General features: G+C 52.5%; 1 protein-coding gene and 1 long non-coding RNA gene across 4 annotated transcripts in view; one reads left to right on the forward strand and one right to left on the reverse strand.

The window, feature by feature from the left end:
• Positions 1-15,735, reverse strand: part of SMOX (spermine oxidase) — a 40,217-nt gene that overhangs the window by 9,638 nt on the left and 14,844 nt on the right. For all 3 annotated transcript variants that reach the window (XM_010378948.2, XM_030915371.1, XM_030915372.1), the window contains exons 2-3: positions 3,519-3,752; positions 1,223-1,449 (exon numbers count right to left, since the gene is read on the reverse strand). In XM_010378948.2, coding sequence (XP_010377250.1) covers positions 1,223-1,449; positions 3,519-3,726 — 435 coding nt within the window. In that variant the 5' untranslated portion in view covers positions 3,727-3,752. The remainder of the gene's footprint in view (positions 1-1,222; positions 1,450-3,518; positions 3,753-15,735) is intronic.
• Positions 6,161-15,112, forward strand: LOC115892861. Its single transcript, XR_004052759.1, has 3 exons — positions 6,161-6,337; positions 9,015-9,088; positions 14,855-15,112. It is a non-coding gene; the product is annotated as an uncharacterized LOC115892861 (long non-coding RNA).

Here is a 15,735-nt window from a genome sequence, read left to right on the forward strand (position 1 = left end):
GAGCCAAATGTGGCTAGTGACTGCCACACTGCATAGAGCAGGTGTAAAACATCACCGTCACTGTGGAAAGTTCTATTGGATAAATGCTGGTCTAAGGACTAGAAAGGAAAAAAAGACAAAATTCTCATTTTTTGTGTAGAGTTCTATACATAAATTCCAAAATATTATTAGAATATAAATTAATATAATTAACATAATAGATATATTATTAGAATTAAAAATAATTTAGCAACGTAACAAATCAATATATAAAAATCAATTATATTTCTATGTATCAGAAACAATTAGAAAATAAAGTTTTTAAAAATTACTATTTATGGCCAGGTGTGGGGGCTCACACTTGTAATCCCAGCACTTTGGGAAGCCAAGACAGACAGATCACGAGGTCAGGAGTTCAAAACCAGTCTGGCCAACACAATGAAACCCTGTCTCTACTAAAAATACAAAAATTAACCAGGCGTGGTGGCATGCACCTGTAATCCCAGCTACTTACTCGGGAGGCAGAGGCAGGAGAATTGCTTGAACCCAGAAGGCAGAGGTTGCAGTAAGCTGAGATCACACCACTGCACTCCAGCCTGGGCGATAGAGCGAGACTCCATCCCAAAAAGAAAAAAAACTACTACTTATAAGAGTATCCAAAAACAACAACAGCAACAACCCCACATACCTAGTAATAAATCTAACAAAAAATGTTTAAGGACTTTTTTTTTTTTTTTGAGACGGAGTCTCGCTCTGTTGCGCAGGCTGGAGTGCAGTGGCCGGATCTCAGCTCACTGCCAGCTCCGCCTCCCGGGTTTACGCCATTCTCCTGCCTCAGCCTCCCAAGTAGCTGGGACTACAGGCGCCCACCACCTCGCCCGGCTAGTTTTTTTTTTGTTTTTTTTTTTTTTTGTATTTTTTAGTAGAGACGGGGTTTCACCGTGTTAGCCAGGATGGTCTCCATCTCCCGACCTCGTGATCCACCCATCTCGGCCTCCCAAAGTGCTGGGATTACAGGCTTGAGCCACCGCGCCCGGCCTTAAGGACTTTTTAAAGGAATATTTAATCACATGTATCAATAATCTCTTGGTTAGTACTTTCCCGCTCAATATCTTCATTTACCCTCACATTATCCTGGTTTTCCAAATGCAGGGCCCAGGGAGTGTGCAGAGATATGACCAGAATCACAGACCTCCCAGGTCTCCCCATGCCCTCATGCCCAGCTACTCTGCTCACACCTCACCTCGTTGTATAAATCGCTGAATTCCTCAACCACGTCCTTGGGGATCCTGCGGCCGTGGTTGGTAAGGTAGCAGGCCACGCCATTCTTGGAATAGAGGCTGATGCGGCCCACGCTGCGTTCCCCATCGGTTGTCTCTTCCAGGAGGCCACTGGCTTCTGCTAGATGATAGATAGGGTTCCCATGGGAGCCATGGATCCAGGTGGCTCCCAGCTCAAAGGTGGCGTGTCCTGAGGGTGACAACAACAGGCCCTTAGAGGCTTAGGGACCTCTCCAGAGAGGGCCAGCACTGCTTCCCCCTCTTCCTCCAAGAGGGTCTTTCCACCCCTACAACAGGGCAGGAAAGAGATTGAACTCCCACTGCTGGCAAACAACGAAGGTCCTCAGTGAAAAGTTCCCACTGAAAAACACCTTATAGCTAAGATAACTGCCACCTTGGATGACTCTGTGATTTGTCCCAGAGTCACCTTACTGGACCAGTTAGAAGGCTCTTCTTTTTTAGTCCCACCTTTTTCTCAGGTAATACCAGATACCAGACCCCACTTCCTCACTGGTGCCTCCTCACCTGGGAGAAGCACTGTGGGCACCTGAGGGTCCCCACCTGGGCTTTCTTCAATTCTTCAACATCCCCAGTGGCTCCAAGATCTAAAGCATTTCCCAGACAGAAAATGGTCCCCTCCAAATTCAACATGGGGCAGGAGAGAAGGCCAAACATCCCAGTTTGCAAGATTCACCCATAAAGCAATCTAAAGCACACTTCCAGGGAAAGTGAAGCCCTCTACATCCTTTGGCACAGTACAAAAAACCCTGAGAGCCGGACTGGGGCAGGGGACATCTCCTGGGTTCAAGTTGGGATGACCTGGGAACTAGGTCCACTACCCCATTCCCAGCTAAGGTACCATATACTCTGAGGCAAGTTGCCTCTGTGCCTGGGCCGCAGTTTCTTCTTCTGATGCTGCAGAAACTGTCTCCTTCTCCCATTCATCTCCATCCCTACCTAGCTCCCAGGGAAGCTGAAACAATGAAAGCAAAATAGAAATTTTGGGGAGTGTTTTGTTTTGTTTTTGCAGGCCTGCTTCAAGATATATGTGGTACATTTTTTGCCAAGATAGTCACAATGATTCCTCCTATCTTTGTACACACACCCCTTTTGCAACGTGACTTTGCCATTCCTCCCATGAGAAGGCGGAGTCTGTTTCCCTGCCAGACACTGTTGTGTGTGCCAGGGGAAAAGGGACAACTTTATGCCTTGCAGGAAATGCTGTAGGGGAAGACACTTAATGTGATCAAAGCTTCTACAAGAGGCGGAGGCAGGCGGATCACCTGAGGTCAGGAGTTCAAGACCAGCCTGGCCAACATGGTGAAATGCCCATCTGTACTAAAAATACAAAAATTAGCCAGGTACAGTGGTGCACACCTGTAATTCCAGCTACTCAGGAGGCTGAGGCCGGAGAATCTCTTGAACCCCGGAGGCGGAGGTTGCAGTGAACCAAGATCATGCCACTGCACTCCAGCCTGGGTGACACAGCGAGACTGTCTCAAAAAAAAAAAAAAAAAAATCCTCTAGAGGACCAGTGTAACCACACATTCCAGGCCATGTGTCATCTCACTGCGTCATTTTCATGGTTCCTACCCACCCAACCCCTCACTGGTCAGATCCCACCACCCCCCCCCGCCCCCCCGTTGGGAAGCCCTGACCGGGGTATTTCAGGCAATTTCCCCACTCTCTGAGACCCCTGGCAAAGTCTGCCCACCCCTAAGGCAAGTCTCTTACCTGGCTGCTTTCTCCAGGGTCCTCACTGCTCTGCAACCTGGACAGATCCACTTTCCAGATAATCCCAAGACCCGCCCGTCGCACACATGGAGACCCAAAATCCCCTTTCACCTCTGCTAACCTGGGATCCTACTGCTGCAGGGCTAGCTCTCAGTCATGATAGACTAACTCACAATCAAAAATTAACAACTACTAGGGCCTTGCAGAAGAATTTCACTTCTTGTGAAATAGAAACTGGCCCACTCAGTACCAAGAGAGCGTGGATGTCCACTCCCTCCTAAACACTGTGAACGCTATGTCAGAATATAGCCAGCATTCTCCACAAGTGAAAGTCAGGGCCCTACCGTGCCCACTTCAGAGGGCTGCCACGAGGAGCAAAGGAAGCTTCTGGAAAATGCCCAGGCAGGATGCACGATGGAACATTTATCCCAGAAGCTAAAATAATGAGACTTCAGGCAAATCCTGGGAATTAGGAGACTAAAGGTGACCTGGGGAGGTGGCTGGGCTGGACTGGGCGGCACTTACCAAGTTTCACACTCTGTACACGGCCTCCGATGTGGCTGGAAGCCTCAAGCACAGTGACATCCGTGAAGCCCTGCTCGAGAAGTGCTTTGGCTGCAGCCAGGCCAGCCAAGCCGGCGCCGATCACCACCACACGAGGCTGTCCCCTTCTCCGTAGGCCACGACTGAGAGGGTCATCCGCACTGTCGCCACTAGATTCACAACTTTGCATACCGTCCGCACTCACCTTCTAGGAACCTGCAGGGGGAGGAGGTATCACAGCTTACTGGCTCTGCCTTCACTTCCCACCTGCTCCAAGGGACACTCAGGGCTCCCATCACACTCTGCCCTCTGTTGTGGGTGGGGGAACCTGGAGTCCTCTCCCTCCCTCTCTGAGGACCTGGACAAGAAGAGCTACCTCCAAAGGGGCAGGGAGGGAGGGAAGAATAAATAAGAGAAGGTGGCAGGAAGGGAGGAATAAAGGAAGAAAGGGAGGGAAGGAGAATGTAAGGGAGGGATGCATTTTGGGTCCCCACCAGCAGGCAGGAGACCTGGGAGCCCATCTTAAACCCCTGAAATTCTCAATCCCACCCCCAAACTTGTTAGGCACTGCTTCTTCCCTGACCACAGGCCCCAAAGTGGCGATGAGAGGCGGCCAGTGAGGAGATGACCAAGAAGGCCACAGTCAGGAGAGACTGGGGCTTGGGGCTGCTGATTCTGGACCAGCTCAGCATGACATAGCTGCTGGGGTCCACCTGGCGCCAATACCAGGATGCTCACACAGACCCCAGGATATTTGTCTGGACCCAAAGATACTCACACAGATGCCCCAGGATACACAGACCCCAGGATACTTGCCTGAACCCCAGGATACTTGACTGGACCCCAGGTTACTTGCCTGGACCCGGAGATACTTGCATGGACCCCAAGATATTCACACAAACCTCAGCATACTCACACAGACCCCAGGATACATGCACACACAACCCTGGACCCTCTGTTCTCCCTCCTTTGCCTGGCTTTTCCCTGGCACTCTCTCTTTCCCTTGCCCCTTCTCTTGTCTCTGGCTTTCCGTTGGTCTTTCACAGCCTCAATGAAGTGGCAATTTGGTGGGCAGGACATAGTCCCGCCCTCCCCCAAGAAAGTGCCACGAGGCCTGCATCCAACAAGCCTGCTATTCCGGGTAGGTTGTTTTCCCAGCCACCCAGTCCCTCAGCCACCACAAAGCAGCAAGGAGCCCAGGAAACAGTGGACCAAGAGGACCCATGGCACCAGAGGCCAGACATGAAATTGACAGTTACAATAAACCAGTTTGCTCAGAGACGCCAGATTAGGGGAGCTGATGGCTGGGAAGCCAAGGGGGTCCCCAAATCTGGCCCCAGGGCTAGGAGAGGCTGTGTTTCTCTTCCTAGAATGACCTGGAGGGTTTAGAGGTATCTGGGGGCCACCCTGAGGAACCACTCAACTCAGATGCTGTCCCTGTTCCTTCCCTGATTCAAGCAATTTCGATTCCAGCTGTCTTTGCTAAGGTTTAAGTGGCAGCAGTTGCAGAATCTAATAGTATCCAGGATCTAACAGGGAACAAATGTGGGTGGAAGGTGGCTGCCAGACAGCAAACAAGGGGCACTGTCACCTGTACCTAATAAAGCCGTGCATAACTGTTCCCATGACATAGCAATCCCACTCTAAAGCATACACCCAACAGAAAGGGGGCAGATTCCACCAAGGACACATGTTAAAGAGTGTGCACAGCAGCTACATTCATAACAGCCTGAAAATAAAAACACCCCACAAGTCTATCAGCAGGAGAACAGATACATATACGGTGCTGTATGTAGCATATCCATACCACGCACTACTCTTCAGCAATAAACAGAACCCAACTACTGATACTCCCAACCACACAGATGCACCTCAATCACACACTGAGCAAAAGAAGCCAGAGACAAAAGGGCACAGACTATGACCTCATTCCCACGAAGCTCAGGAAGAGGCAAACCCAATCTGTGAAGCCGGAGGTCAGAAGAGAGGTTAGGAGGCAGGGAGATGACTGAAGGGGGCAGGAGGGGCCTTTCTTACGTAGAGGGAACAAGTATCTTAATCTGAAGAGTGGGTACCCAGTGCACATATGAAGATTCGCTGAGTTACACATTTAAGATATGTGTAATTCACTGTTTAGATCTACATAGACCTCACTAACAAGGTAGTCATTCCTGCCTTCCAATCAACCCGTCAAAGGCTGCCACACTGACTTTCTTCTCTATGCATTTCAGGGTCTGACCACTGAGGTTTCCATCCTGCTCCGAACCGCAGCGTCCTTAACATCACTTAAGTGATATGGGTGAGCAAAGGAGGCTTTTTTCGAAATACGCTCAGGCTGAGAAGCTGCTCTTTGTGCCTCCCGCCCGCTCCGCCCATTCCACCTGCCCTCGCAATACCTGGGCCTGGACTGGAATCCTCCCTCCACCCCGCCGCCCACCCTCCAGCCCCTAAAAGTCCTCCAAGCTCCCCTGAGACCCAGGCCCGCCAACTCCGTGCAGAATCGGTTCCCAAAAAGGCCGGTAGGTGGCACCCGAGACCCGGAACCCCAACCGGGCAGCCTCCAGTTCCGAGGCAAGGGCTCCCGCTCCCCTTCCCAGACAGCTGGTGTCGCGCTTTCGCTGGGGATGAGGCCACGCCGGGAGCAGGGCCGCTCCGGCGCTTTCCTCCTCCTCCCGTCCCTCTCCTCCCTCACCCCAGAGATGCTAGGTCCTGCCTCCCTCCCAGGAGGACAGGCATCAGGGCTGGCTCCAGTCCTCCCCCACACTACCCCAGGTTCTCCTTCCTGCAGACTAAATTTAGAGGTAAGGATGTGGCCGCCTGCATGGGGCGGGCGGGGAGGGTCAGCGGTGATGCCGCCGGATGTCAGCCAGCCGGGCCGGGACGCTGCGTCAGGTCGGTAAACACGCGGCGTGCTCCAGAGGGGCCGCGCCAGCTGCGAGGGGGACGCCGCCACCCTGCGCACCCTGGACTGACGTGGCGCCGCAACCCGCCCGCCCGGCAGGTCTGCCCCAGGCAACCTCCGCCACAGTCTCCTATCCACTACGGAAAGGGATGGCTGCAGTGGCTCTCACGCCTTACTGGTGGAACCCCTTAAAAAGCTGCTGTGGAGGTCAGGGTGTAGCAGGTATTAAACTGGGGGTCTCCCTCACCCCAGGCTCCCTGGAGCACCACCTCTGAAAACCAGGGGACCAGATAAGCTCCAGCCTTGGGAAGCCAGGATAGGCGAACAACGCTTGGTGCCAGCAGGGCCGTCCCAGCCAGCTACCTGCCTTCCCAGATCCCAGAGCTTTGCATGGCCCGCTTGTCCTCACTGCTCTGTTGTGGCCGTCAAATAAGACCCTCCATGGATGTCACAAGACTGTCAACATTTTCAAGGGCCTCGTGCATGAAAATAATTTGTCAAGTGCGGAAGCGACACCGTGAGCAAGTATCTTTGGAACAAGCTATGGAGCGGACAATGTGAATGCAGGCAGCCACTCTGCCTCCAAGATCAGCACAGAAAGAAGCCCCAACTCCCTGCACCTGGTCTCAGAGACTTTGAACTCAAACAGACATCGCACATGGAATGCCACGCAAGTAAGCAGCGGCCATGTCAGTCCCCTGTATCCCGACCCTCAGAGCTAATCCCACAGTCCTGTCCCTCCTCAGGCCCTGTCCTAGATAAGCCTGTCAACCCCCAGTGCCTCCAGGAAGCCAGAGGAGCCCCCTACACAGTCCACAAAGGGCAGAGAAATGAGTCTGTCCTGTGGCCCTAATATCCCATGGAGCCAGCACACCCTGGACAGCAGCGTCCTTAACATCACTTAATCATGCCATGGAGCCAGCACACCCTGGGGTCCAACTGAAAGGGAGAGAGAGAACATAGCCAGGACACACTGTGTGCTAAATGCCTGGTGGGGAGTGGGGGCAGTAAGGGGCAACTTGTTTTCTGTTGGTTTGTGTCATCGTTTCCTTTCCCTTTTGGGGTTTGTTTTGTTTTGTTTTAATGTATGAGAAACTGCCTTATTGAAGAAGAACAATTGCTTAAATGGTCCTCGGTGCCTGCCCTGTCCTTCTCTCGCCTTAGGGAAAGAAAGAAAGAAATAACATCCACTCCTTGATCTGTATGCACAGGAGAAACAGAACACCCTGTACTTTTTGAGCAGATAAAGGAGAGAAGAAAAAAGTGCTGGCTCAGCCAGGCAGGGAAGAGGAGGAGGGCGGACAACAGACACTTGCCTTCTTGCTCCTGCTTCCATGGCAAAGGGGGAGTGTAAGCCTCTTGCCCAGCGCCTGCACCCACGCCTTGAGTTAATTCTTCATGTCCCCAAGCAGGCAATGCCTGGGAGCATCAAGAAATCAGGCCAGCCAGGGCATGAGTGCACCCCCTGGTCCCCTGGCAATTTCATCCAAGATGCCGTGCAGCCAATTCTCCAGCCTGCAGGACTCTGCCTCCCCCAGCTGTCCAGAGCCGCTACCGCCCTGACTGAAGTGTCCCAAGAAGCCACACTGGACACAGGAAAGTAGCAGGATATGGAGAGAGGAAAAGAGGGAAGAAAAACCCCGTCCTGTGGCAGGGTTGCCAAAGATGAATGAATAAAGACGCAGAGGTCAGGTGCCCAGAGTGGGCATGAGCCACCAAACTTTGTGTGAACTGCCACTTCTTCATCTCATCCCTGGAACATCCTCCCCAATTTCATTTTGACACCCTCAGAAATTTATACTCTAGTTGCAGTGAGCTGAGATCGCATCACTATGCTCCAGCCTGGGCAACAGAGTGAGACCCTGTCTCAGAAAAAAAAAAAGGAAAGAAATTTACACTCCAGCAAGTACCTCCTAATGGCCAAATACTAGAGACACGTGTTAGTCCTGGTCTCCAACGTTTGACCCTGCCAAGCCCCCCTTGGAAGTGGCCAGAACTAAACTGGGGGCACCACCCAACTCCTGGCACTTTCCTCACTGAGGTCAAATCACAGGACCACCAAGCAGTCCCTAGGCTCAAATCTGGAGTCACCCTTAGTGGGAGACCCTCCTCATTCGTTGGGTCAAGCCATGGCAACCCCACAGCCTAAATCATTGTCACCTCCACCCTAGCTGCCCCAGGAGCACCTCCCACCCCCCTCCTCTATCTGAGCCTCACCTATGCAGGTCTCAATCTCCCAGCCCCACCCGCCAAGGATAAGCACAGCTGGGCATCTCGTTGACCAGGGAATATAATTTAGCAATTCACTGAGTACCTACTATGTAGCAGGCCTGGGGAAGACCTCTGCATGTCTGCCTTGCCCTCTCGACCCAACTAGCCTTTCTAGCTTCAGTTCTCACTCACAACTCCCCCCCCCCCCCGCCGAAACATACACACAGACCCCCAACTTCACCAAAAGCCAGGAGCCTCCCCAGCCCAGCCCACCTGAAGGCCTACAGGAAACAGCCTCCCTCATACACATCAGAGAAGCTGGTTCTGGGTTCTCTTAACATATGCACACTCTTGTGTGATTTCAGGGCTGGGTGTTGCTCGAACTACCAGCAAGGCCTGCTCCATGACTGTTTCCTGAAGCAACAGACACCCTTGAAATGTGAGTCCCTCATACTGGTTCTGCACTGTCACCTGCCCCCCAGCCTACCCCAAAGCACGGGCGTCTCACCCCAGGAAATTCTGTTGTCTATTATCTCAAGAATGAGGTTGAAGCCCCACAGCCACAGAGCAGGGCTGAGGTCCCAGGCTAGACTGGTGAGCCCCTGCCCAAGGTGAGCACAGCCAAGCCCTGTGATTGAACCACAGTGGACTCAATCACCCAGCTGGGTGTGCGGTGCCCTTTCTTTAACATTGAAACCCACCTCAGCATCACCCAAAAGTCAGTACATCACGCCTCCCTCCAAGAGCGGCTACTGAAACAAAACAGTGCCGGGAGAGGCCAGCCTCCCGTACCCCACAGCCTTCCAAGACACCCCTCACAAGACATAAAAATCTGGCCAGGTGTGGTCAGAGCCATTACATGTGGCTCATGCCTGTAATCCCGGCACTTTGGGAGGCCAAAGTGGGAGGATCACTTGAGCCCAGGAGTTAAGAGACCAGCCTGGACAACATAGTGAGACCTACTTTCTACTAAAAATTAAAAATTGCAAACATATTCAGACTATCTGAAACATAAACAAAAAAACAATTTAAAAATTAGCTAGTTGTGGTGAAACGCATCTGTAGTCCCAGCTACACAGGAGACCAAGGACGAAGGATGGCTTGAGCCTGGAAGTTTTAGGTTGCAATGAGCTATGATAGCGCCATGGCACTCTAGTCTGGGCAACAGAGCAAGACCCTGTCTCTAAAATAAACTAAAATAAAGCTTTAATTTTAAAAAGAGAGAGAGAGAACCAGGCATGGTGACTCACGCCTATAATCCCAGTAGTTTGGGAGGCCGAGGCAAGTGGATCACTTGAAATCAGGAGTTTGAGACCAGCCTGGCCAACATAGTGAAACCTTGTCTCTACTAAAATACAAAAATTAGCCAGGTGTGGTGGTGCATGCCTGTAATCCCAGCTACTCGGGAGGCTGAGGCAGGAGAATCACTTGAACCCGGGAGGTAGAGGGTGTAGTAAGTCAAGATCACACCACTGCACTCCAGCCTGGGTGACAGAGTGAGACTCCATCTCAAAAAAAAAAGAGAGAGAGAAAAAAAAAACTCCTACCCATCTCTGGCCCCCTCTGAACACAGGCTATTCCCAAGTGTGCCTGAGCCCTGCCTCTTTCTCAAGGTCACCCCAGGATGAATTTCCTAATCCGTTTCCCAGAGAAGAAGAGTGAGGCTCCCAGGAAATTGGCCCACCTGGCTCACTTTGCCTGGCTCCCCTTGGGGCCCAGGACTCCACCAGCTGAAGTGCCCCAAAATATACCCAGCCCTTCCACCAGCAGCCTCCTCCCTCCTTCAATCCTACATCTGCTCATGAGACCTGTCCAGGGCTGTGGTGCCCTCGGCAGCAGGGGACAGCTCACTTGCCCCCTTCTGGACCAGCCTTGGGGACTTTAAACCTCTCTTCCCAATGGAGACTTCTAGTCCCTGAGGGCAGCCTCACCTCAGTTTCCCCATGACTCCCGCCCCCGCCCTGCTCTTTCTCAGGTTTCTAACAGGAGAAGAGGGAGTGGGAGGGAAGCTGGGGAGCTGCTCCAGGGGCACATCTTTGGACTGCCTGGAAGTCTGGGGAGGGATTTGGATTCTTGAGGCCCCCCAGACAATGCAATTATTCTTCAAATGTAAAAACGCCCAGAAATCCCAGACCAGCTGCTTTGCACAACGGCCCAGACAAAGGGGACTCTGTGTCTGCGGTGAGGCTCCTCCCACCCCTCAACCGGGGAGGGGCTGGGCCCCAACTCCTCCCAGCCAGACCCTCCCCAGCCTCCTCACTCAGGCCAGTCAGGAAGTAAAAGGACTGCTGGGCCAGGCTGGGCCGCCACGGAGGGAGAATGGGGGCGCAGGTGTGGGGAACAGAGCAGGGGCAGCCCAAGAGTCCAGGAAACACAAGGGGAGGGAGAGAACACTGGCCCAGGAGCCCAGAGGCCTGGGTTCAGGCCCCAGCTCAACCTCTACCTTGCCAGGTGACCCCTGGGCCAGTGTCTTCCCTTCTCCAGGCCCCACTTGGCCAACACCCCTGAACTCACTCCAAGGACGCACCCTCTGTACCCCACCACCCAGGTACACTTGTCTCAGCCCTATCTGATACTTGAAGGCTTCCTTTGGTCTTCAAGCTTTCCCATCTGTAAAATGGGGATAGGTACAGCTACCTTGTAGGACGATTAAATTAGCACAGGTAAAAGGTGTGGCAACTGCGAGGGTCATCTCAGAGCAGGTGGGAGAGGGAGGAAGATCCCCAAAGAGACCATTACAAAAGTCACCTTTCCTAGAGCCCAGAGCTCTGTCTCACTTATAGAAGAACCCCGATCTTCATCTGAGCTCAGAACCCAGCCTTCGCCTTGGCCCCAACCTTAATATCAGGCTGGACCTTGACACTGACATCATGCAGGTACCCCACATCTGTATCTGACTAACCCCAACCCAATACTGACTCAGCCTGAGCCTCTCAATCCTGACTCAGTCTGACCATCCTCCCCATTGTTGAGGGGAAGGGGGCATCAGAGGTGGTGGCCATTAGCCAGTTCCAAGCTCATGAAAGGGAAAAGCTGTGGGAGCCTCTTTCAGCAGAGCCCCCGCCCCCAGCAATGTCCCCTGACCCTCACAGGCCAAAAACAGGGAAGGGCTCCATCATCCTGCCTGGCACCCAGACTTCTCTCCAAGCACATTGTCATTGCTATCCACATTTCTTCCCTAAAATCATAAAGTCCCTAAAAGCACAACTTTAAAAAGGCTTTGTAAGCCAATTTCAGATGAGAAGAAGGAGCCAGGGGCCCTTGGCAGGCATGTGTTACAAGGAGAGGCAGCCATTGGCTCAGTGCATGGAGGGACAGAGCCAAAGACACGGCCCCCACAGGCACTGGGAGGCAAAAGCAGGAGGGCCCCCTGGGAGAGGTGAGCACTTTGGGGCGTCTCTGTGTCCCTTGGTGTCCTGCACACCACCGAGGTTCATTGTTTCAGGACCCTTTTGCCTGGGAGGCATAAGGTGATTTTATAGCTCCCTGTAGGGGCAGACCCAGGAGACTACTCAACTAGAAACCTAATTGGGGGTGGAGGAGGGGAAGAAAGCTCAGAAAGAAGCCAGAGAGTCTGGAGGGGGATACATTGGCTCACACCTGTAATCCCAGCACTTTGGGAGGCCAAGGCAGGAGGATTGCTTCAGTCTAGAAAGTCAAGGCAACAGTGAACCATGATCACACCACTGCACTCCAGCTTGGGAGACAGAGCAAGACCTTGTTCCAAAAAACAGAAGCCAGACAAAGGGCAGGGTCTTTCTGATGGGCAGAAAGCTCACTGAGGGCCCTGATGACAGTGTCAGTCAGAGAGAGAAACAGGTAGAGATGGGCCAGAACAGAGGCTGGTACTGCCACACCCCTGCAGCTTTATCCCAAGCCCCACCCTATAGGTCCCACCTTCAGCAAAAATTAGCCACTTGATCACACTCTGACAATAGATTAGGTCAGGCCCTGGGCACAATTGCTCTGAACACCTCTGAACCTTTCAAGCTCTGGGCCACCCCCACCAGCTCAGTTTCCACTTTCAGGCTCCTCACACCCCACACCCTGCTTCCCATCTTTGTGTATGTCTATCTGTAGACGTCCCTGGCTTGCCAGATAGATAGTCATCACTCAGCAGACAGAACCCACATTCTTCCCATCAGATTCCAGATCTTCCAGAGGTAGGCAAGCTCCATGCCCTCTCAGCAACCAGAGATCTCCTGGGAGGATATGCCACTCCAGGATGCTCCTAGAGAAGATGCTGCCCAGGCAGCAGCCTCTGCCACTAACCAGTATGGCCTTGGGAGAGTCTGTTAGCACTTGAACCTCATTTTCCCCATTTGTCTAATAGAGAAAATCACCCCTACCCTGAGGCCAGCCCTGACTCCCGAACCTATTCACCAGCCTCCTGTATCCCCAGCAAAGTCTACTGCAGCTTCCTTTAGTGGCTCTCAAGATAAGACCCCATGGTCTGGATTCCCTCCCTGTGAGCAGGACCTACCACCCCAACTCTGAATTCCCCTCCAGGAAGTCATCAACCACAAAGGTGTAAGAAAGACCAGGCCCAGCACGGTGGCTCATGCCTGTAATTCCAGTGCTTTAGGAAGCTGAGGCGGGAGGATTGCTTGAGGTCAGGAGGTTGAGACCAGCCTGGGCAACACAGCAAGACCCTGTCTCTACAAAAATAAAAATTTAAAAGTTAGCTAGGGCTGGGGACAGTGGTTCACGCCTGTAATCCCAGCACTTTGGGAGGCCGAGGCAGGTGAATCACGAGGTCAGGAGTTCGAGACCAGCCTGGCCAACAGGGTGAAACCCCGTCTCTACTAAAAATACAAAAATTAGCCAGGCAGGGTGACGCGCACCTGTTAATCCCAGCTACTTAGGAGGCTGAAGCAGGAGAATCGCTTGAACCTGGGAGGCGGAGGTTGCAGTGAGCCAAGATCACCCCACTGCACTCCAGCCTGGGTGACAGAGCGAGACTCCATGTCTAAAAAAAAAAAAAAAAAAAAAAAAAAAACTTAGCTAGGGCATGGTGATGCACAACTGGAGTCCCAGCCACTCCAAAGGCTGAGGTGGGAGGATTACCTGAGCCCAGGTGTGTAAGGCTGCAATGAGCTATGATCATGCCACTCTACTCCACTATGGGCGACCTTGTCTCTAAATTTAAAAAAAAACCACAGAACCAGTCACTGCCCTGGCGAATACACTGGTGCAAGACTGCCCTTGATAACAGCAGACCAGGCCACTGGCAGGAGAGGGTCAATAGGTGATGGTGCTCACAGCTGCTTGCTTCCTTAGAAAAAAAGTCTCCTAACACAGCTGAAACCCAGAGAGGCAATACTAGCCTCAAGACCAAGGTATCAGCCCTGTTTTGAGGTACCCAAGTCACCACAGCCCTCGGGGAACCCCAGGAAGAGACACTTCTCTTATACACACACACAAATCATGAAAGCATATTTCCTTGTTTCATTTGACGACCTAACTTAATAAACAGGCCTATCCTTTGGGAACACCTTATAGTACCACAGTTTTCACACAGGTCCTGGGGTCTGATACTGGCTTTTGAATACCAGTCATTTGAATCCCCACCACTTATTAGATGAGTGATCTAAGCCTCAGTTTCCTCATCAGTAAAATGGGGATAAAGTGTGCCTGCCCCACAGGGGTGTGTGACAATGCATGCAGAGGGCTTATCCCAGAGCCAGGTGTGTAGCAGCAACAGTCCCTATGTTTTCCTACAGGCCCCAGTCTGCACACTAGTGGTAGTCACTGCAGGGAAGATTGGGCCGGGTAAGAGGCAGGGGTGGGGATGAAGGAAGCCCAGCCAGTAGAAAAATCACAGATTCCCCTGCAGAATGATTCCAGAGCAGAGCCACCAGGCCTCAGAGAGAGCCACCCTATCCCACAGAGACACTGTTATGGACTGACAATGGGAAGAACAGGATAGAAGGGTCGCCCCACTATCCTACTTGGTAGGGGTGCTTGCAGCTCCTAGGCTAGGGTTGTGAGGCTGCAGGTGCAACAGCAGGACAATCTGTGTGGCCACCAGCCTCTAACTCGAAGATGCCCCTCAGTGATCCCCGCCTCCTGGGATTCATGCCTTGGTGTAGTTCTCTCCCAAGCTGACCATTGCAGCTGATAGGATATGGCAGAAATGATGGAATATTACTTCTGAAACTAGACATAAAAGACACTGTGGCTTCCACCTTGCTCCCTTGGGCAGCTTACTCTGGGAGAAGCCAGTCACCATGTGGGAAGGACACTGAAGCAACCCTGGGGCAGCCCACAGGACACGGAACTGAGCCCCCCCATGAACAGCCAAACCGTCCTGCCAAGCATGTGAACGCACCATCTCAGAAGCAAATCCTCCTGTCCCCTTCAGATGTCTGCAGTGCTGGCTGACACTGTGACTGCAACCTCATGAGAGAGCTCAAGCCAGAACCACCCAACTAAACTGCTACCAAATTCCCGACCTACAGAAACTGTGAGCATAATAAATGTTTACTGCCATTTTAAGCTACCGGTTTTGGGGTCACTGGTTAGCCAACAATAGGTAACTAAGAGTCAGCATCTCTCTCCCCACAGAGACTCCCCAAAGTGGATCAGGTAAACACTCCCCCAACCAATCCCACTCAGGGCCTCAGACCCCGCTGTTCTGAAATGCAGAGCTAGGATGAAGTGGGCAGGTAGCCTGGTCCAGGTCCTACAGCTTACAAGGCCCAAGAGACAGGAACTTCTCCCAACCAGTACATTAGACTCACCTGGAGATTTTTACAAATAACTCCTACCTATACCAGGTCATCTAAATTAGACTGTCTGGGGTGGGGCCCAACCATGGATTTTTTTTTTTTCTTTAAGGACCTACATGATGCTAATGTACAGCCAAGGCTCAGATTCCAATCGCAGCCTCCTGGCTAGCCCAGAGCTACTGGGGTCTGACAGTGCAGGAGAGGAGGAGGCAGAGAGAGCCACAAGGCCAGGCAGTGCCCAAGCTCTCCACCCTGGGCTTAGGCTTGGGTCTCCCTCCACCCCGCTGCTGCCCAGCTCCCAAAGCCCCCTGCTCTCCAGGCATACAAAGCACCTCAGGCCACACAGATGTCCTTG

Source organism: Rhinopithecus roxellana, chromosome 13, assembly GCF_007565055.1.
Source record: "Rhinopithecus roxellana isolate Shanxi Qingling chromosome 13, ASM756505v1, whole genome shotgun sequence".
Lineage (NCBI taxonomy): Eukaryota > Metazoa > Chordata > Mammalia > Primates > Cercopithecidae > Rhinopithecus > Rhinopithecus roxellana.